General features: G+C 36.8%; 1 protein-coding gene across 1 annotated transcript; it reads left to right on the forward strand.

The window, feature by feature from the left end:
* Positions 1-4,592: 4,592 nt before the first annotated feature.
* On the forward strand, positions 4,593-9,189 carry MARCKS (myristoylated alanine rich protein kinase C substrate). Its single transcript, XM_053710875.1, has 3 exons — positions 4,593-4,786; positions 5,054-5,161; positions 6,645-9,189. The coding sequence occupies exons 2-3, from the start codon at positions 5,060-5,062 to the stop codon at positions 7,395-7,397; spliced, it is 855 nt and encodes a 284-aa protein (XP_053566850.1). The 5' UTR covers positions 4,593-4,786; positions 5,054-5,059; the 3' UTR covers positions 7,398-9,189.
* Positions 9,190-24,264: the final 15,075 nt, after the last annotated feature.

Consider the following 24,264-nt stretch of genomic DNA (forward strand, 5'->3'; position numbering starts at 1 on the left):
GAATACTCTCAAATATGTTGAAAATGTCAAATTTGCAATTTATCAAGTACCTTTAACTGCTGAATTCTATAAGAGCAAAACTGTGCTTAAAATCTGTTTAAAGGGACAGTATAAACGAATTTTCTTATAACTGCATGTAATAGACACTATTATAAAGAATAAGATGCACAGATACTGATATAAAAATCCAGTATAAAAACGTTTAACAACTTTCTTAGAAGCTCTCAGTTTAGTTCTGTTGAAAAGGTAGCTGGAAAGCCCACTGCAAGTGGGAAAGAAGACACTCCCCCCCTCCCCCTTCTTTTGTATATGAAAAGACCCTTTACACAAACAGGAGCAACCTGGAGTAGGTAGCTGACGGTATTCTCATAAAACTTTGGGGCTTGGTTAGGAGTCTGAAAATCAGAGCAATGTTATTTAAAAATAAGCAAAACTATACAAATTTAAAAAAAACAAAAAACTATATGGGATATATAAATAGATAATCTACAAAACATTTATGCAAAGAAGAAATGAGTGTATAATGTCCCTTTAATGTTTTGTGAAAATGGATTGAGATCACCTTGAACAAGACTGTCCCAGGTTATGTACAGGGCATTTTATTCTCAATCCAATAATGCATCTGCACTTTCAATAAACTATAGAAAAACAGTAATTGTGATCGGCTCAAACTCACAAAGTGCCTATCAGCAGCTGACAATGACAGTATGATAGATTGTGATTAACCCGTTAGTTTGAAGTGGAGGGTCAGATAGAATGGATTAGAGGTTATTCATTGATTTAGCATAAAAAGGGTTCAGTTAAACAGATATAAAGCTGCAAGCTCTAGACCATCAATATATTACCAATATGAATAGCTGGTGATTGGTGGCTACGCACATAGGGGTAGATTTATCAAGCAGCGGATGCTGCAATCTACCCCCGTAGTTTCAGGTTACCCTGAAACTGAAATTAAGAAACAGCTGACCCTTAACTCGTCCGCCACCTCTGAAATGTTGGGCAGCAATCATCCCGATCGGATACGATTGGCATCCCCTGCTAGCGGCCGACTGGCCACGAATGTGCAGGGGACGGCATTGCACAAGCATTTCACGAGAAACGCTTGTGCAATGAAAAATGTCGACAGCGTGACACAATTTCTTATTTCCCTTTCATGTCCCAGCTATTTATTTTGAAGCCATACACAATGATACCACATCACTAATACAACTCTCATTTTTACAGATTATATGGGAAGACTGTGTCTAACCCACATTTTTTTCCAATTATGGGCATTTAACAAGTCATTAAAATATATATATATATTTATTATATATATATATATATATATATATATATATATATATATATATATATATATATATATTATAAAGTTTCAGAGAAAGCCTGACAGGAGCCACACTGTATATTGCAAAAGGGGTGTATTTAAACTATGGTAGGGACTTACAATATGTATTATGTGATCGTCTACTCTAAACTATTAGGTACCTGCCTATTCTGTCTTTAGTTCCTGTTTGTACAAATGTATCACAACTGCATTTTTCAACACTCTAAAAATGTACAACATATACTGTTTCTTTGTATATGATGTCAATAGAATCTACAGTAACAATACTTTGAAAGTCATATGAATTATGAAAACAAGTGTTTCATTATTATTTTGAAACAAAATTACATCAGTACTAGAAAACAGCAATAATGGTAATAAGCTTTCAAATAAGCAGCATTTTTTTGAGCTCTCCAGTGAATGGCAAAACTAATTTAGACACGTGGCGAGAGAAAGGTAGCAAAGTGTACAGTTCTTGCGAATTTATTCTATAGATGTAAAGAGCTGTAATGTACCCATTTGTGCAATCTCCTAAAAGTTTAGTGACCATTCCCCACATAGTGATACAGTTTATTATACACGCTCGGCATTATAAAGATGTTGCATCATATGATAAAACCGACTTAACTAACATTGATTTATACTCTTCCAGACATCACTACTTTCCCTCTCCCGCAGAAGACACCCTCTGCATCACCCACTCTTTCTTTAAACCAGCCCCCTTCCCTCTCCCAGTAGACAGCTCATAGAACAGTGGGGAGGGGGTGCGTTGCTCTACAGTCCTCTACTCTCTTCGTTCTACCCAGCAACACAAACCTAAGACTATCCTTCCTCCTCCACGTTGCTTTAGGGCTGTGTCCTATTGTCCTCTTTTTTTTTTTTTTTTTTCTTCCTCTCCCTAACCTACTATCCCTCCCCCTTGCACCCCACCTCCTTTTTTCTTATTCCCTCCCCCACAACGAGCTCCATCTGCTTCTGCTCTACTCCCCCCACATTTGCCTGGTGTTAAAAAAAAATAGACATTTCGAATCTTTACCCCGCTGTTGCCATGGCAACCAGCCCAGCACACTGCACAAAACTCCATGAAAAAAAGAGAAGCTCTAAGCCCCTCCATAGCAACTCTACGTATGCACTCCCCGCCCCAAATACATGAATTGATATGGCTTCTTCACATTGTAAATAGGAACTACAATAAAATGGACACGTATTTTTCTCTTCTCTGGCCATATGTGTTTTATTTCAAAGTGATTGTAGGATCCGCGCGTTTTTTTTCCCACTACATCGTTTAATTTGTATAAAAGTCTTTGTATTTCTCACACATACTATCTGATTTAATCTAAAGTTGTTTTATGTGGAATGAGCTGCATTCCTCCATTATGCACCGCTGAAATGTTAGATGGTTTAAAGACCCACAACAATGATGTACTGTATTTCCCTTTGAAGTATGGTGCAGTTAACTGGTCTACGTGTATACAATGCTCAGCCAGTCAGACATGAGTATTATATTTATTAATAAACTACCCCAGAGCAAATAATGTATTACTTTACATAGGATTGGAAGGCAACAAAGACTGAGGAGTTGTAGTTCTATTACATCTCACAATCGAATTTGAGTTTTTTTAGGGTAACAATATATATATAGCACTCGATATTAACCTCTTCAGTACTACAAATCATTGCTACGAGATCTCTCCGGTGAGCAATGGGTTAATGGCGGGAAATATTCGCATCTCAGTCTTATTGCCCTCACATTAGTCTGTCATGGAGAAGATAGATTTGTTCCACGTGACTCTCCCACCCCTAAAATACCACTTTCACCAGCATATCCTTGTAATGCCCTCATCCCTGCAGTTGTTTTTTTTTTTAACAGTTACCGTGAATCAGATGGTCCTGTCTGGGTATAATAGTTTTTTTTTTAATCACGCCCACCACCCATCCATCAATATAGCCGCTCACTAACCAAGATTTGTCGACCTTTCCCATCCCCCACAAATGGGCACAAACAAAGACCAGACAATAGGCAACTCTGACCATTATCAATCCCCATCCCCCTCGCTAAACAACAAAAAAAAAAAAAAAAACAACTTATTGAGCTCGGCCTGTCCTGATTTTGCAGATGGCATTGCGTAAATAAATGGAAATGAATTTGATAATAAAAGCATTATTTATCTTATCAATGAACGGTCCACAAAATGCATTTTTAGAACAGCACCACGTTAAACATGCAACAATAATCCAAATGGAACAGCTACTACAAAAGTGATAAAAAAGCAGTAATGCATTAAAATAGATGCTCTCATGAGGGTAAAATCCGATCCTTTGGTATATAAAAAAAACCCCTATCCTCTGATTAATTTCAGCCAGCTCCATTTCTCCTCCCCCATCCCTAAAAAATCTTCTCTAACCTCATCCCAGCTGCCAGATTAACCCTTTAGGACTCAGATACCCAACCCTCTTATTGTTGATACATTGATACAACATAATATGGTGGTCTAGCATAAACATATATACGGTACATATACAATGTAAGTGACTCTATCAAGATAGCAGTAATACATTCTGATCATATCTTGAAAATGGTCTCTTCTGTGTATTAAAGAGGTTGATTTGGGTGGATGAAGCATACAAATCAGAAATAATTAGACAACAGCTTTTAATTAGACCCGCAGGCTTAATGCGAAAAAAATATTTGTAGACATTATTGAAAGGGGAGGAGAATGCTTTATGTGCCCATTTTCCCACATCTGGATAGCAGACTCACTCATTTTCGACTTGTGATCTTAAATGAAATTTGATCTCTCCTTCTTTAAATTCTTTCAAAATTGAAGCGAAATTCGATCATTTCCATCAATTAAGAAAGAAAAAAAAAACTCCAATCTGTTGATCAACCAGCTGAGAGGGAAAGGAGGGTGATAACAAGGGAAGGCATGAGAGGGAAGAAAAGCCCACTAATACTGCTTTTTATTGTTTAATATACACAAGAAAACACAAAAAACACCACACCATCTAAAATATAAACTAGTGAGTAGTGTACATTATTTGCACACCTAATAAGCTAACGTGCTTAAATATATATTAGACATGTTCAGTATATGGTCTATATATATTAGTGATTGGAATATATATATTTTTCTTTTTAATTCTTGCACTGCTGGGGCTGCATTGTTCTGCCCAAAATCCAAACCCCGCCCCTCCTTTGTCTGATTGCGTTGTGATTGGCTGAGCCCGGACTGGGCTGCCGTCATGCCTTGGGAAGCCCATTCATCTGTGCACTTGGGCGTTGGACTCCGCATCTTATTAGCAACCAGGGAGATTTCTCCATTTTCCTGTTGTATCCAGCACGGCTACAAATCTTTTTTTTTGGGGACTATTATTTTCTATACATATTGGCATCGCATAGTGAAGAAGAAAAAAAATATTTTTTAATCCTATTTTTTTCTCCAGTCTTCAGCTAAATTGGTGATTATCTATCTTCCACTCTTATTTATTCTCCCTCCCCTCCTTTGCAAAGAGGAGTTACAGCTGCGTTACTTCGGCTCTGATCTCTATTGTGCCCAGGCTTCAGACTCCAGTCACATCTCTTTGTTTCTCTCTCCCTAGCTCTTTATCCTACCGCTGTATCATTTTTGTGGTTACAACTTCATAGATATTTTCTACCTTTTTTTTTTTTTTTTTTTAAATTCATTATTTCTGTGGGGTGACTTTTGCATTTTGTTGGATATACAGACAGCAATGGGAGCCCAATTATCTAAGACCGCAGCCAAAGGTGAAGCAGCTACAGCTGAGAAGCCTGGAGAAGCCGTGGCAGCCTCTCCCTCCAAAGCGAACGGACAGGTAACTAGTTCTTTACTGTACCAGGTTCCTTTGTGCATCTGTTGCACAGTACTATTGATGCTGCTTTGTGTGATGTGAGCTCGCAGCCACGCTTGGTCTGTGCATTTTACACCTCCTGTGCTGTTTAGCGGAGATCTGTAACCATTTGCCTTACAGAGAAGCCAGTCTGCTGCAGTTTTTAAGTACCTAGTGAGTAAAAATACTACATTATAGCTTAATGCCATTTCAGTTCCCAGTTGCACGGTGTGTTCCCCAGTGGCTCATTTAATTGTTAGCTGCAGATGAGGATATTAAACTATCTGTTAAGGGGATTAATTGCTCTTTCACGGTTAGCTTTGTTTGCTAGTGGCTATAATGTACATTGTTCACTGATACTGTATATTCCATTTAGTTAAATAAAGAATGGGGAATTGATGTGCAGTATAACAGCCAGACGTGTCTTATTTATTACAGCAACTTGTGGCAGCATTTGGAGCTAATGTTGATTGATTTGCAGATTAACGAAGTGATTGCATTAATATAAATGGTTTTTAAAATTGAAATATCTAGATATGTGGAATTAAAGAGTTGGTATTTTACTGGTATGCTTGGGAAGGGTCTGCAGGCGCCATTGTATAAACCGAGGGGTTAGCGTAGCCCCCTCCTTTTATCGGTAAGATTTTTTTTTAACGTGTTGTATGAGAGCAGAGGCTTTGTCTCCTCGCTAGAGCTGCTGCTAGGAGGAAGGCGTGATCTGGGAGCTAATGCACTATAGCAGCCTGCTGAGCTCCCCGGAGCATTCACTCTTTGTGGAAGACCAGTGCCCTCTAATGGACTAGATTGGAACTTTCGCTTACATTCAGATGCTGTTGTCGATGGAAAGGCGGGGGCGATAATGGAGGGAAATCTTTATGTGCATGATGAAAATCTGTGCTAGTAGACACTTGATGTTACTGCTTGTGCCTTTATACAATAAACATGCTATATGACGTTAATTTATTAGATGCAGCAATGCACATCATTTCTAGAAATATTTTTGTTCCAGTTAAAGCTACATTTTTTTTTTAGGAGTTGCCTGTACCAATCAGGTGTAAATCTTTTAGTAGTTATGCTAAATACATTTTATATATATATATATATATATTTTATCAGTATACATTTTGTATAGCATTCATTTTGTATTAAAAAGCAAAATTTCGAACTTCATATGTATGTCATGAGAGATACTGTGTATATGTGTGTGTGTGTGTATATATATATATATATATATATATATATATATATATATATATATATATATATATATATTGTAAACTGCATTTTTTTTTAATGTAAATACTGTTTAAATGTGTATTGTTGGGATGTTTATCTGCTTTTTGGTGCATGCCTTGACTGACTATACTGTTGTACTGTATTACTGTAGTAGATTGTAAGGAAATACCTTGCTCTGCTAGATGAAAGTTTTATGGTTCTCAGTACAGTAATCTTATTTTTATTCCCCTAGGAGAATGGCCATGTCAAAGTCAATGGAGATGCATCTCCAGCTGCTGCAGAAGCTGGAAAGGAGGAGGTCCAGGCCAATGGGAGCGCCCCTGCTGAAGAGTCTGCAAAGGAAGAGGCTGCATCAGCTGAACCTGCACAGGAGAAAGAGGCAGCTGCAGCCACTTCATCTGCTGATGGAGAGAGTGCAGAACCAGCATCTCCGGCTGAGGGAGAGGCCTCTGCCAAAGCAGAGGAAGCAGGGTCAACTTCTACACCTTCTACCAGTAACGAGACCCCCAAGAAGAAGAAGAAGCGGTTTTCTTTCAAAAAATCTTTCAAGTTGAGTGGTTTCTCCTTCAAAAAGAATAAGAAGGAGAACAATGAAGGTGCTGAGAATGAGGGAGCATCTGCCTCTGCTGAAGGGGCAAAGGAGGACACTGCTGCGCCAGAAGCAGCAAACGAGGAAGCCAAACCTGCCCAGGAAGAGACACCAGCAGCCACCAGTACAGAAGAGAAAAAGGAGGAGACTGCAGCATCACCTGAGCCTCAGGAGACCAAAGCAGAAGAGGCTACAGTAGAGAAACCCTCAGTCGAGGAGGCAAAACCTGCTGAGGAGCAGAAACCAGAGGAAAAACCAGCAGAAGAGACCCCATCCTCTACTGCTGCTCCTGAAGCCCCATCCACCGAACCAGAGGCACCAAAAGCAGAAGAACCAGCAGCTCCTACACAGGAAGCTACAACTGAGTCCAGTCCAGCAGCTGAGTCGGCAGAGTAAAATGGTGGTTTTGAGATAATCAAAGAACTCTTTTTCTCCCCTTGTTTGTTCGTTGGAGTGGTGCCAGGTACTGGTTTTGGAGAACTTGTCTACAACCAGGGATTGATTTAAAGAATTATTTTTTTTTTTGCTTTTTTCTTCCTCTTTACAGATCCCATCTCAAATCGTTCTGTTACCACCATTCCAACAGGCCGAGTAGCAATTAAATCAGTCACCGGCCTTATTCCTTTTCGCATCAGTATTAATGTTTTTGCGTAATTTGCATCTTGTATTGAAAAATGTATACTTTTTTGTCAGTTTATGGACAAACCTATACATGAAGGAGATGGGTGGGTCAATGAGGGTGGGGTATCAAGTGGAGTGATAGGGGCCACATTGGGATTTAGGTGGTGCACACGTTGCCAAGAGATTGTGCCACATGGAATGGGATTTTTTTTTTGTTTTCCTATTCTTGTTCTATATTCTTTTCTTCCTTTTTCTTTTTTTTTATTTTTTTTGTTCTTTATTTTTTTAGAAAATGGTAATGGTGTATTTTGAGGGGACAGCCTTCTATAAGGTTTACAACACTAAAGGTCTTGACCAAGACAGCAGCAAGAAAATAAAATTAAAAAAAAAAAATATATAAAAAAAAAAATACCCAAATCATAGTTTTAGTAATTCATTTAAACCATAGGAACTTTTCACTTATCTCATGTTAGCTGTATCAGTCAGTGATTAAGTAGAAATACGAGTTGTATAGGCTTTATTGTTTATTGCTGGTTTATGACCTTAATAAAATGTAATTATGTATTACCAGCAGGGTGTTTTTAACTGTGACTATTGTATAAAAGGAATCTTGATATCCAAAAGCACACATGAAGTTTGCAACTCTCTCTCCACCCTGACCATTTTTGTAAAACTGCAGTCATATTGGACCTTTTAAACACAAATTTTAAACTCAACAAAGCTGTGATAAGTGGAATGGTTACTGTTTATACTGTGGTATGTTTCTGATTACAGCAGACAATGCTTTCTTTTCCAGTTGTCTTTAAGAATTAAGGAAAACTCTTCAGATGCAATGGTTTTGTGTAGCATCTCGTCTTTTCATGTTTTTTGTAAATACTGGAGAAGCTTTGACCAATTTGACTTAGAGATGGAATGTAACTTTGCTTACAAAATTGCTATTAAACTCTTGCTTAAGGTGTTCTAATTTTCTGTGAGCACACTAAAAGCGAAAAATAAATGTGAATAAAATGTAGAATATGTTGTGTTTCTTTGATATTCAGTAAATGCTAACAAATTAGCTTTATTTCTAACTGCAAATGCTTGCATGGTATATAATGCACATAATCCATAACCTTATTTTTTTTTTATTAATATCCCCTTATTTTTTATTTTGTTCCCTTGACCAAGAGTATTTATCTACTTTTTAAATACAAGACTATATATAATTGGGTTTGTTTCACTAAGATGAAAGCTTTCTCTTAGACACCTTGTGACTGATTAATTTAACCTGTTAAATAGGTCCAATAACTGGACAGAAAGCTCTCAGCTTAGCGTCTATAGCCCAATACGAATAGTTTTCCTCAGTTTCAAAGGTAAATCTTGCATTCCTGTAATCTTACACTTATCAGGTGTGACAATGATTTTGATGTAGAATAAATGGAAGGCATTTTATAGATTGTAAATGGAAATTGCACTTCTATATAAATAAAAAACAAAACAAAATACTCCACTTGTGTAATGTGAGTATCTCCCATTGTTCATATTGAAGTGTGAGCTTTTTAGCTGCAATAAATATTTCTGAAAGAAATGGACAGACCAGTTTTCCCTTTTTTATGCAAGCTATACATTACACTTCACACAGTTATTTTCTGAAGAAGCAAATACATTTGTTTTAATCTGGTATAACCCAAACACCCATTCTGTGGTGTAAATGTATAGAATTACTTTTAAATGTTAACTAGTACACATCTTAGTGTAGCTGCAAAATGTTTCTAACTTCATATACAGCATACAATATTTAAACCATTTTCCAATGTACTTCTATTATCTAATTTGCTTCAATCTCTTGATATTCTTTGTTGAAAAAGCAGCAATGCACTAATGGGAGCTGAGTGATCCAATAACATGATGCATATATGTGCAGCTGCTGAACATACATAGGTATCCTTTTCAACAAGGGATACAAAGACAACTAAACAAATTAGATAATAGAAATTGGAAAGTTTAAAATCACATGCTCTGTGTGAATCGTAAAGCGAAAAAATGGCTTTCATGTCCCCTTAATATAACCCACATTTCTCTTATTTGTTTTGATGGGGATATAACCTTTTGTTGCCTGTTTTGTCCCTGAATGTTACTGTCCTGAACAAAGCTGTTCACTCAGAGCTATTGAGTATTGTTTCCAGAGATCAGTTGCATTTCCTGTTTCTGACTGTCAATTTAAAGGGACACTGAACCCAAATTTTTTTTTCTTTCATGTTTCAGATAGAGCATACAATTTTAAGCAACTTTCTAATTTACTACTATTATCAATTTTCTTCGTTCTCTTGCTATCTTTATTTGAAAAAGTAGGCATCTAAGCTAAGGAGTCAGCAATTTTTTTTGGTTCAGAACCATGGACAGCACTCGTTTATTGGTGCTGTCCAATCAGCAAGGACAACCCAGGTATTGGACAGCACCAATAAACAAGTGCTGTCCATGGTTCTGAACCACAAATTTGCTGGCTCCTTAGCTTAGATGCCTTTTTCAAATAAAGGTAGCAAGAGAATGAAGAAAAATTGATAATGGAAGTAACTTAGAGCATGCAGTTTTAAGCAACTTTCTATCTGAATCTTGAAATAAAATTTTTTGGTTGTGTCCCTTTAATTCTTTTATTTTATTGGAGGTGCAATGCACTACTGGGATCTAGCTGAGCCAATGACAATAGGTGCTTATGTTCAGCCACCAATAAGCAGCTAGCTCTGAGTAGTGGATTGCTGCTGATTCATATAGAGCATGAAATTTTAAGCAACTTTTTAATTTACTCCTATTATCAAATGTTCCTTATTCTCTTGGTATCTTTATTTGAAATGCAAGAATGTAAGTTTAGATGCCGGTCCATTTTTGGTGAACAACCTAGGCTGTCCTTGCTGATTGGTGGATAAATTCATCCACCAATCAAAAACTGCTGTCCAGAGGTCTGAACCAAGAAAAAAAAAGCTTAGATGCCTTTTTCATATAAAGATAGCAAGAGAACGAAGAAAAATTGATTATAGGAGTAAATTAGAAAGTTGCTTAAAATTGCATTCTCTATCCGAATCACAAAAGAAAATTTTTGGGTTCAGTGTCCCTTTAAATTTTTAAACAGATTTGTCAACTACTTTAACATGCCTAGGTATCAAAGTTAAAAAAAAAAAAAAAAAATCTTTGTTTCAGGTAGGCCATACAATTTTAAACAGCTTCCCAGTTTACTTCTATTATCAAATATGCTTTGTTTTCATGATATCCTTTGTTGGAAGAATCAGCAATGTACTATTGGGATCTAGTTCCCAGTAGTGCATTGCTGAGCCTACCTAGGTATGCTTTACATTAGATAATATAAGTAAACAAGAACCTTGGCACTCCAGATGGTTCAGAACTACATTTCCCATGATGCTCAACTGCACTTCAGAGTGCCTAAGCATCATGGGAAATGTAGTTCTGACACATCTGGAGCATCAATGTTCGCTATCACTGCTCTATCTGAACCATGCAAGTTTAATTTTGACTTTATTTTCCAATTTAAGTTCAAAGCCGCTTTTTTTTTTTTTTTTTAATAAAAATATCTTTATTAGCTTTGTTTGTAACGGCCTTTTCCTGGCAGTTATGAGTTACACATGGTGTGCAGTGAAGAAAATGAATAGTGCTGTCCATAGACTCATTACTTCAGCATGTGTAATTCATAACTGTCTAGGAATAAACATGGCTGAGGTGGAAAACCTAAACTGTATCCTGGAGGCATCCGAGGCTAAAATCAATTTAAGTTCTGTGCCTTTTGTATTCCAATAGTAAAATTCTTAGAATGTTCAGGACTAACTGGCGGATGTTCCTCAGGCTTCAAGATGTTTTCAGTTAGCAAACAGGTAAGTTTGTTTATAATGTCATCAGGAACCTGTACTCTCCTAAAAGTGCATAATTCTGCCAAAAGTGTATGGGAAAGGAAATCAAGTAAAATGTAAACTTGTTCAGAACTATCAATTAAGTTTATTAGTGTTAATTAGTGCTAAAACATAAAAAGACAGTATAGTCAAAATTCAACTAAAGTGGACTGGATAGAGCATGAGATTTTTTTTTTAAAACAACTTTGCAATTTACTTATGTTATTAATTTTTGCCCAGTTCTCTTGGTATCCTTTATCAAAGAGTAATCCTAGGTGAGCTCAGGAGTGTGCATGTGACTCTAGCCTTCTGGCAGCAGTGCTAAGGACATTGTTACACACAGACTGCTAAAGATGTGTACCCTCATCTTATTTGCCTACCTAGCTTTACTCTTAACTAAGGATATCAAGAGAACAAAGCACATTTAATAATAGAAGTATGTTTGAAAATTGTTTCAAATCAAATGCTCTGTCTGAATCATGAACGTTTGACTTGACTGTCCCTTTAACTACTTGTGTACAAGTCTAGAGAATGCTGGTTTAGATAGATCTAATTATCTCAAGTGTTAGGCACCATGTCAGAACCAGTTATTCAAATATCCAATATTACATTCCATGTTTTATTTTCTCAATCTGGAAACAAATGTAATGGTTTTTCTTTGTATTTATGAGTTTTGTTTCTTCCACACAATTCTCATTTCAACAAAACAGACTTTTGTATTTTCTACTAACTTTGCAGGTCGTTCAACAATATATGCATAAATATATACTTTTAAATGCCTAAATATTGCTCAGAGGTAGTGAATGTAGAGGGTATGAGAAATTTTACCTGCAGTTATTGGTATTAGCTTTGATATCTGATTTAATAAAGCCTGATCTACTAAATGTGCAATTTATTTCCCTGTTTATTATTCAAGCTGCAACTTTGTGGAATACCTCTATATTGTCTCAAATACCCATATTATTATAAAATAGAATGAAGTTTGAAAAATCTTTTAAAGGGATAGTCTAGTCATAATTAAACTTTCATGATTCATATAGAGCAGGCAATTATAAGTAACTTTCTAATTTACTCCTATTATCATTTTTTCTTCATTCTCGTGGTATCTTTATTTAAAAAAGCATGAATGTAAGCATAGGAGCTGGCACATTTTTGGTTCATCACCTGGGTAGCACTTTCTGTTTGGTGTGTAAATGTAGCCACCAATCAGCAAGCGCTACCCAGGTGCTGAACAAAAAAATGGTCCGGCTCCTAAGCTTACATTCAAATAAAGATTGCAAGAGAATGAAGAAAATTTGATAATAGGAGTAAATTAGAAAGTTGCTTAAAATTGCATGCGCTATCTGAATCATGAAAGTTTAATTTTGACTAGACTATTCCTTTGTGTTCAGAAGTCACATGTAGACTATTGAAATTTGAATGAATGAGTGCCAGTTTTTAAAAATACTATTAAAAATAGGGACTCATTCATTCATTAAACTTTACATTGAAGCATTTTTTTTTAATTACTTACCTTTTCTTTAGCAAAGCTGGACCGGTGATCCCCCGCCCCCATCCGATGCTATACTTAGCACAGCAATGACAAAACTGGCTTCCTCCAATTGTTGCTTGGCTTCAAGAGATGGAAGCTCTGGGGTGCATGCCATGATTGGAAGAAGCTGGTTTTGTCATTGCTGAGGTAAGTACAGAGGAGCTGTGGGCGGGGGATTGCCGGTCCGGTTATGCTAAAGAAAAAGGTAAGTATTTAACAAAAAACGCTGCAATGTAAAGTTTCATGAATGAAAGTGCCCCTGTTTTAATAGTATTTTTAAAAACCGGCACTCATTCATTCAACTTTACAATCACTTCAAAGAAAGCAATGATGTACAGCAGTGTTTCTCAACCACGGTCCTCAAGTACCCCCCAACATGCCAGGTTTTCATTATAGCTGAACTAGAGCACAGGTGAAATAATCAGCTGATCAGTTACCATGGTTACTTACCTGCTCTCAACCATCAACTGATTATTTCGGTGCTCTTGTTCAGCTATAGTGAAAACCTGACCTGTTAGGGGAATTTGAGGGCCGCGGTTGAGAAACTGATGCACAGGATATGAATTAAGTTGCATTGTTTGAATACTGGAATAGGAATGTCAGAATGTCTTTATTTTGCACATTCTATTTGGAAAAGGTTACCTTTCATAATATCCCCAATACAACGGTAAAAAATATAAAAAAAATAAATAAAAATACATGAGTAATCTGCTAAAACGATATATTAAACTTGCCCCTCCCCCCCATAAGTGAAATCATACTAAATATTGTCTTCTGGATATTCTAATTTTTTTTCTTCAAAGAATTGCTCCGCTTGGTTAAAATCATTTTTTTAAAGGCACAGTTTACTCAAAAATGTTCTCCCCTTTAATTTGTTAAATTATCCACTTTACCTGTAGGAGTTAATTCAATTGTTTTCAAGTATTTCCTTTACCCTTATATTGCCATTTGAAACAGCTGATTTAGCCTGTGCTATCCCCACCTTATTCTTAAAGATTCTGGCCTTAGGTCCAAGTTATAGATAACTGTGGTAACACAATCAGCAGAAGAAATTACACTACCAGTGAGATATAGAAGAAATAAGGTAATAAAATGTTAATTTTCCATTGTTCTCTCCAAGTATGGGTCTTTGGTTTATGGACAGATATAATATAAAGAAGCAGGTATATGTACACAATGCGATAAAGTAATTAAATCTGTTTATACCTATAAGCTGAACCCATTTCATTAGGTTGTGGCTTAAAAACACACACTCAGCTATTTCATATACACAAACAAACCTTAAAAAGCAAATCTCATACATTTTATTCTCTGCCGTTGGGGAAAAAAGGAATTGGAAGCACATTAAGGGGAAAAACTATTGTACAGTATACTGTCACTTTAAGTTTGTAGAGCAGCTAGTATAAAGAAAATGTGCACAACTATAAAAAAAAAAAAAATATATATATTGCAAAATCCCTATTTTTATATATATACATACACACACACAAAATATAAACAAAAACATAAACTGATGAATTTAAATACAATGATCTCCAGACCATTCACTCAAACATTCATGCACAAACACCCACAGAAAAAAAAAATCTATAGCAAAGGAAAAAATACGAAAAATGGGGAGGGGGATCTTAAAAAGTCTCAAGAGGAGCTATTCATCATCACAAGGGCTGTAGATGTGAAACACTCACCATATCAAAATGATCTGACAATTCCAGTCAATGCAGGTCTTTTAGAACTCAACATCCCTTTCACTGTATTGGCGCAATCTCCGTGATAACATCAAATAACAATATCCACAGCACGGGTATTGCATGGACAAGGCAATATTCTTAGCCTATTGAAATGATGAATGCCCCCAGGATGCATTGGAAGGGGATTTAAGCATTAATTTTCTGTTGTTTTTTTCCCTTTGTTTTTGATGTTTTTTCTTTTTGATATTTTTCTGTGGATGCTTGTGGTATGAATGTGTGAGTAAGTGGTCTGGGGATCATTGTATTTTTATTTAATCAATTTATAATGTATGTTTTTTTTCCTATTCTTCTGAAATTCTGAATAAAGCTGTTTTTGTATTTGATATTTGTGGTATATACACACACACACACACATATATATATATATATATATATATATATATATATACATACATACATATATATATACATACATACACATACACACACTGGTTAGAGAAATCAGTTTATGAACCTACCTAGGTTTAGCTTTTAACAAAGAATACCAAGAGAACAATACAAATTTGATGATAAAGATAATTTGGATAGTTGTTTAAAATTGCATGCCCTATCTGAATCATGGTATTTTAATTTTGACTAGACTGTCCTTTAAGTGTTGTCAGTTATTAGCTTAAGAGCAATAATTACTCAGTTTTGCTTAATGTTCAAGCTAGTGTCCTCATGTTGCAGGATATCCCTATTTTTGTAAACATTATTCAGTCCAGATTCCAGCTTGAGCCTCCAATTTCCAGATGCCATGAAGAAATTGTTGGGAAGTTTGCTCTCTTGCCCTTTCCCATTTTTTTGGACAATCTAATTTCCTTATTCTTCGTCGCATCATATTTTCTTCTCAAGTTCAACATGACACTGTTCAACAGGAACATTCCTTCTTTCCACCCTCTTTTTCTGCCATTTCTCCGGTTCCCTTACTACTTGGAGGAATTCTGATAGCTCAATGGGAATTATCTGATTCCTCTTTGTTCCTATTGTAGAAACTACGAGGATGTTACTATTTCTCCTGACTCACTGCTAACATAGGTTTTCTGCACATAGATTCTCCACTTGTCTACAGGACACAGATCACACCTTGCTTACCATAGCATATTCATCTGAATTTTACAGAAATGTTAAAGCTGCCACTATACACAAACTCTTCCATTCTCTAAAGGTTGTATATTGCTACTTGTTCATTTAATAATGAGTGGAGTGTGCAGAGTCCTCTCACATTCTCTTCCCTTAGGGATGGAACCAGGAATATGGATTTGAACAGTTTATTGCACTCTCCCTGAATATATTAAAATATTCTCATGCAATTTATTACTCAGCAATTACAGTTTTTTTAATCTAGTTCTTCTTTCAAGTATGAAATATAGGTGTAGCCTTCATTTTGTTTCATGCAAAGTGCTCTCTAGTCCTGTGTACAGCTTTAGGCTTCCATACAGCAGCTTCATCAACTCTGGTCAACCCGTCCAGCAGGTCACTGATTCTTCAATGCAATAGCTGCATTTTCTTTTATATCAAGTTATAGAATGGAGATATTCTTTATCTTCATCCTGTTTTCTGTGCAAGAGGACCATTATAAACTTCTTTGGTGCTTTATGCAAACTTATGTACCCTCTGACAGTCAGTTAACTCTATGTACCTATTGTATTTCCATGTTGACCTGTCTGAAGGTTACAGTTCTGTTGGCAGGCCCTATTCTTTATCTGGTAAATATTGGAGTCCAAGAAGTATATGCAAGCCTATATCTTGTTGTAAATAAAAAGAAAGAAGCGCTCAACCTGGGAACGAACAATAGCATAATAGCTTGTTCTATGGCTAGTTACCACCCAAGAAGCAGCCTCTTTTTGCTCAACATGTGCCTTTCACAGATAACTTTCCTGAAGCATATCAGTCTGATCCTAACTTCACAGTACAGTCCAGCCCCGAAATACCAGGCAATCCCTCTCTGAACGAGAGAAACAGCAGAACCCCAGACGTACGTTTCGGCCTATTGTGGGTCTCGTCAGTGAGGTGCAGCTATATCCCTCTAGGCACCCTGAGCAACGGGTCCACGTCTGGATTCCTGCATCACACTTAGGGAGACTTCCCTAAGTGTCATAATTTGCATATATATATCTTGTTGTATTGCCACTCATTTTGGTCAATTATCATGATGGCATACCAGGAAGCTGGTAAAGGAATCATCTTTTACTTTGTATTGCTCATTCTATTTGATCAGATGTCAGCATTACTATAAGTCAGGGTTTGGGTAGATGTGTAATTTGGCCAAATGGACCTCTAAAATAGCTTTAGTGTTTATCAATAGTTTAGTCAGCCTTTGTAAAAGAAGGTTTAACAATCTGTTGTTTCTTGTGAGCAGTCTGTGTTTATTCTTGTGTTGTTATGTTCCTTATTGTCCCTAGATTAATATGCTATTTCATATGGGGATTTACATTGTTTTGGCATGGAGCCTCCTGTCTAGGATCATCTCCTGCTCTATGTACTGCCCTAATAACTGTGAGAGACATCTGCACTTCTGTTCTTCACATTATAAGGACATTTCGGCCAAAATTGGAAGCCACACAGATGCGTCTCAGTTTTGAATATAAGTATGTTTGATTGCTTCCTGGTATGCCATCATGATATTTGACCAAAATAAGTGGCAATACTACAAGATATAGGCTTGTATATTCTTATTTGACTCCAATATTGTATATGTATTTGCATAATTGCTTCTAGTAAAAGGTCTATCTGTTTCAAGAATGTACTTAAAGGGACAGTCAAGTCTAAAAAAAACTTTCATGATTCAAAAAGGGCATGCCATTTAAAACAACTTTCCAATTTACTTTTATCACCAATTTTGCTTTGTTCTCTTGGTTTTCTTAGTTGAAAGCTAAACCTAGAAGGTTCATATGCTACTTTCTTAGCCCTTGAAAGCCGCCTCTAATCTTAAAGCATTTTGACAGTTTTTTTTACCACTAGAGGGCATTAGTTCATGTGTTTAACATAGATAACACGTACATTTACAGAGGAGTGAGCACTGATTGGCTAAAATGCAAGTCGGTCAAATGAACTGAAATAAGGGGGCAGTCTGCAGGGGCTTAGCTACAAGGTAATTACAGAGGTAAAATGTGTATTATTATAGCTGTGTTTGTTATGCAAACCTGGGAATGGGTAATAAAGGAATTATCTATATTTTTAAACAACAAAAATTCTGGTGTTGACTGTCCCTTTAAGTATGCTTCGTGCACCAGCATTTTAAATACAGCTTTTGCTTAGAGAGTCTAAGGTGCTTGAATAATCTGTTAATGGCTCAATTTGCATAATTGCTGACATGAAACAGGCCACACTGGCTTTCTGAGCAGCTGTATTTAAAATGCTGTTAACCGAGAATATCTAAGTATGCTTCACATGCATATGCAGAGAAAAATACTAACAATAAAACATTTACATTTTACTATAATTTTTTTTTTGTCAAAGTATTTATATTGTAAATATGTGCATTTTAGTCGGAATGTTCCTTTATATCTATTTCTTCATGTTCTGAGAGATGGTATATGAAGACCTATATTTCCAGATTTGGAGCTTGTTCTTTTTTTAACAACAAGTTGAAATTCCTCTGTATATAATATTCATATCCTGTTCTAATGCATTCATACATCTCTGCAGCCTATTTTTCCTTCTTTTATGTTTGTTCCCTATGCTCCCCACTATGTTTTTCAGCACTCCCATCTCCATAATTCTAAAGTGGTACTGTTAAAAAAACAACATTGTTCCTAGATACAGATTCTAATCTTTAGTGATAAATGATGCCCTTGTTTATGTCCCTTTTCTGTTCTGTCCTCTTTACTTTGGGCTTGATTTATAAATCTCGGGTGTACAGGGGCCTTCATATTCGCCCCTGTCTGCCCCAGCTCTCCTGTGGCAAACTGCCGGAATTTAACATTGCATGTGAGCGCTCCTTTGCACTCGCGTGCAACCCTGCCTGTGCACAGCCAATCACGCGTGGTCAGGAGCTGTCAATCTCGACGAGACCAGGGACATTGAAATTCTCCACCTAAGAGGTGAAGAAGAGGTTAGGGAAGCAGCAGTCTGATGTCCTCTGCTTAATAAATCCTGACTGTAGGTTCTCTTGTGAGAACCTGCAGTCGAAGAAAGGAGAAGGGCTTGATAAATCGAGCCCTTTATGTAATAAATTGAATCAATGTTGAGGTGTTCTGCACATTTCCTAATCCCATTGATAATCAATCTAATACCAGTGATTTAATGGATTTTCAGGGTTCTCACTAGTATACGAATGCTCAACTGGTCGGGACAAAAATGAAAATTTAGGAAATAAACACACACATCCCATCATATAATCCCATGAGATGGTTATATAATTAAACATGTCTTAACAGCACTGGCAATAAATAATCCAAAAATATTGTTTACAAGCATTGGTATGCAACTTTATATGGCAACACAAAAGGTCAATAATTGTGAGGTCCAAACTACAATATCAGTTTAAAAATAATGATTGCTATGAAAAATCAAATAGACATGAATTATTTGCTCTTACTCCAGGGAAAAAAAAAGAACACCACTAAAATATTTTGATCACTAAGAAGGGCAGTAATTAAAGGGACACTAAATACAATTCAGGCACCTCCTTCTAATCATGGTTGCCGCCATTTTGTAACCTATGTTACACTGCAGGTATTTTAAGGAGAGTTACTGCACATGTGCAAACTGGTAAGCACTGGAATGTAGTGAAAGATAGATTTCAACATGGCGGCACCCATGACAAGAGAGAGGTAGGGAATAAGCTCAATACTATGCTTATAAAATGTATGTAATATTTAAAGGGACAGTATACACCAATTTTAATTTAACTGCATGTAATAGACACTACTATAAAGAATAATATGCACAGATACTGATATAAAAAACATACTTAGAAGCTCTCAGTTTAGCTCTGTTAAAAAGGTTAGCTAGAACACCCACTGCAAGTGGTTCTATAGCAAAAAAAAGCAGACACTCCCCCCCCCCCCCCCCTCGCCCTTCCTCTGCATATGAAAAGACTCTTTACACAAACAGGAGCAAGCTGGAGAAGGTATACATCAGTATTCTCCTTAAGCTTTGGGGCTTGGTTAGAAGTCTGAAAATCAGCGCAATGTTATTTAAAAATAAGCAAAATGATACATTTAAAAAAAAAAAAAAAAACTGTATAGGCTATATAAATGGATCATCTACAAAACATTTATGCAAAGAAAAATCTAGTGTATAATGTCCCTTTGACTGCAAAAGCAATCCTTATTAATGCATTACAAACAATTCTTATAAAGATACTTTTGGGAAGCACCAAAAAAAATCCTTATGAAACTAAGGAGCTGATGATCAGTAAATGTCTTGGTAGTGTCACAACTCGGACAGCAATGAGACATTTTGTGTTCAAAAAGTCATTAGTATGAAGCATTAGACAATTTTAACAAGGGTCAAAGTATAACTATTAAAACATCAACAAATAATATGTGACATAAAATATTTTTAATTATTTAAAACATTGAAAAAGAAGGTAGAGATTACTTAAATATAAAGGAAAAGAAGGAAATTAGCCAGTGCCAGCTCAAATGGACATATTATAAGCAGAGAAAAAAATCCTGTGGCAGAATAGAGAGCGTTTTTAAATGTACACATTGATCTGCAACTCCTATATCCACTCAGGTATCTGAGAGAGCCACAGAGCCACCAGATAGTTACTGTAGTCTCTAAAATGTAAAAATGATCATGTACTGGTTGCAGTGCTTCATTTCTAAGAACACATATTGGTCTCCATTTTCAGGGATGTATTTCTGAATCTACCACAGTGTCCAGAGAGTTAGTGGCATTCACAGAAAAGTGGTAGGGAGTTTGACCTTCTAAAGCTACAGTGGGTGGTTTTGCACTCAGCCATCCTTGACAGGTTTATTGCATGCAATTATGCCTCCTCCATTATTATCTAGTGAAAATCTGGCTACCAGGAATGCTTCCTAATTAGGCTGAACTCTTTTATGGAGGACATGAGACTCCATACCTGGCTTCATTCTGAACCTGATAAGATTCCCAACTTTAAAAGAATATATGCCCCTTTTTTCATAGACAAGCCACTAGTTTGGTATTTTTATAGTATGTCTCATGATAAATTGTCTTACATGGTTTTACATTATTATATTAGCTTTTACCAAGACACATACTTTTTAAGTTTCTTATGCACACTTTGTGAGGCTCCAGCTCCAACTGGGGATGAGCTAAAGTGCATAATATTTATGTATATGAATTTTGTGATTGGCTTATGGCTGAGGGAGGGAAAATTTGATTAACTTTGAAATTCAACAGAAAAAATTATACTACTCATTTCAATTTTAAAGTAAGTGCTATCACATTTTCTTTAATTGTTTTTTTTGTCAGTTATTCCATTCTACTGTATTATTATTATCGGTTATTTGTAGAGCGCCAACAGATTCCGCAGTATTTAGTGGACCTTAAAAGGTATATTGTACACTAGATTTTCCTTTGCATAAATGTTTTGTAGATGATCCATTTATATAGCACATCTGTGTTTTTGTAAAATTGTATAGTTTTTGCTTAATTTTAAATAACCTTGTGCTGATTTTCAGACTCATAACCAAGCCCTAAAGTTTTAGATGTATACTTATGTCTACAGAGTCCTGAGTGTGTAATGGGTCTTTTCATATGCAGGGGGGGGGGGTTTAGTGTCTGCTCTTCTTGCTTTCCCAGACCTCTTCAGTGGGTGTCCCAGCCTAACCTCATCAACAGTGCTAAACTGGGAGCTTCTAAGTAAGTTTTTTTTTTTTAAAGGTTTTATACTGGATTTTTTATAATCTCAATGTACATGCTAAACCTATTTCTCCCCCCGCCTCTGCACCTGTAGAAATCTGCACACTGTGGATCCTCTCCAACTTTCTAACCTTATTAAAAAACGCCTCCCCCACACTTCCACGGTATCCTGCCCTGACCTTGCTGCAAACCACTATAACAATACTCTCTCCTCTGCACTCGACACCCTTGCTCCTCCACAAATAAAAAACCCCACGTTGTCAGCTCCAGCCCTGGCACTCTCAGCAAACACGCTATCTACAAAAATACTCCCGTGCTGCTGAACATGCCTGGAGGAAATCCCGCTCTGAACCCGATTTCCTACACTATAAGTTAATTCTTTATTCTTATTCCTCTGCCCTTCACTTAGCCAAGCAAAACTACTTCTCTTCTCTCATATCCTCTCACTCCTCAAACCCTCCCTCAACCCCAATTCTCCTGCAAACTACCACTGCATATCACTGCTTCCGCTAGCTTCAAAAGTCCTGGAAAAACTAGTTTTTGATCGTCTAACCCACTTCCTATCCTACAACTCATTGCTTGACCCCCTGCAATCTGGCTTCTGCCCCCAACACTCAACTGAGACTGCCCTTAACAAGGTTACTAATGATCTTCTTTCTGCTAAAAACAATGGCCACTATTCTATACTTATCTTACTTGACCTGTCTGCTGCCTTTGACACTGTTGACCATCCCCTCCTCCTACGGACTCTCAGCTCCCTTTGTCCCTCTGTGACATTGCCCTCTCCTGGATCCACTCTTATCTATCTAATAGGTCCTTTTCTGTCTCATTTGTTGGCGACTCCTCCTCTCCATTGCCTCTGTCTGTTGGAGTACCTCAAGGCTCTGTTCTAGGCCCTCTACTCTTCTCTATTTATACTTCCTCACTGGGTAAACTTATGAGTAGCTATGGCTTCAACTATCATCTCTATGCTGATGATACTCAGATCTACCTATCTACCCATGCACTCTATCCTTCTGTCCTTTCCCACATCAGCAACTGCTTATCTAGCATTTCTTCCTGAATGACCTCTCACCACCTAAAAATCAACATGTCCAAGACTGAGCTTCTTCTAATCCCCCATCTAATTCTACTCCAGTTTCTAACTTTACTATCACTGTTGGTGACACCACTATCTCCCCATCACCCCAAATCCGCTGCCTAGGAGTTACACTTGACTCCAATCTCTCCTTCATACCCGACATCCAATCACTCTCTTCATCCTGTAAAAACCACCTATGCAATATCTCTACAATTCGTCCTTTTCTGAGTGCTGAAACTACTAAACAGCTAATCCATTCCCTAGTAATTTCCCGACTTGACTACTGTAACAATCTACTAACTGGCCTTACTCTCTCCCGCCTATCCCCGCTTCAATCCATCCTAAATGCCTTTGCTAGGCTAATCCACCTCTCCCAACGCTCTGTATCCGCTGCAACCCTCTGTGAGTCCCTTCCCTGGCTCCCCATTCACAGCAGAATTAAATTCAAAATTCTCACACTGACCTACAAAGCCCTTACCAATGCAGCCCCCCCCCACCTGTCCTCACTCATCAACAAATATAATCCAGCCGTCCCCTAAGATCCAACAACGATCTACTCCTTGCCTCTTCTACCATCACCTCCTCCCATGCTAGACTACAGGACTTCTCTCGTGCGGCACCAACCATCTGGAACGCACTTCCTTAAGCTTTCAGACTTTCCCCCAACCTCTCCTCCTTTAAACACTCCCTAAAGACCTTCTTGTTCAGGGAAGCCTATCACCAAATCAGTAACCAATTAATTCCACTTGCTTAATAGTTGCCCTCTTCTAACTCCACACTAATATCATTCTTTGCAGTCCCCACCTCCTGTTTCTCACCCTCCTACCCATTTAGATTGTAAGTTCCCACGGGAACAGGGCTCCCAATTCCCCCTGTATTTGTTTGTTAAATTTTGTCTGGTGTCTCATATTGTACTGTCCTTTTATCTTTGTTACCCATTGACAGCGCTGCAGAATCTGTTGGCGATTTATAAATAAAGAATATTAATAATAATATCAGTCTCTGTACATATTCTTCTTTATAGTAGTGTCTATTACATGCAGTTATATGACAATTGGTGTATACAGTCCCTTCAAGGTAAGACATTTTGACTGTTTTGCCACTTATACACAGGGACCCAATTAAGTAACTACAAGCTTAAAGGGACATTCCAGCCAAAATTGAAATCCACATGGATGCATTTCATTTTTGAATAGAAGCAATTTTGTAATATACATGTAAAAGTTATAGCTGTTTCAAAAGTGTAATTAAGTATGCACCGTGCACCAACATTTTAAACACAATACTTGCTCAGAGAGCCTAAAGTGCTTGTACTATTTGTTAATGACTCACTTTTTTTTTAGGTTTTCAAAAAGCTTTATTGACAAATTAAATAATATAACATCAGTAAATCTGGTATACTAGGATTTTGCAGAATCCAATAAAGTAAAATATTATCATAAAAAAGTGAAATTTAAAGTACTGATATATCGCATAGACAGCAAATTCATATTATAAAGTAAACCTTTTAACTTATATAAAACGCAATTGTATTTTACCTAGATATTTTTAATTTCCTTAAAAATATACCTATACTGATTGTGTAGCTGATCATGCTTTGTCTTAAATATTAGATTATTCCTTT

Source organism: Bombina bombina, chromosome 4 (assembly GCF_027579735.1).
Source record: "Bombina bombina isolate aBomBom1 chromosome 4, aBomBom1.pri, whole genome shotgun sequence".
In the NCBI taxonomy this organism is placed as follows: domain Eukaryota; kingdom Metazoa; phylum Chordata; class Amphibia; order Anura; family Bombinatoridae; genus Bombina; species Bombina bombina.

Coding starts and splice junctions, on each gene's coding strand:
- MARCKS (XM_053710875.1), top strand. CDS start 5,060: ATGGGAGCCCAATTATCTAAGACCGCAGCCAAAGGTGAAGCAGCTACA. Junction 5,162..6,644: donor CCTCCAAAGCGAACGGACAG/GTAACTAGTTCT, acceptor TTATTCCCCTAG/GAGAATGGCCATGTCAAAGT.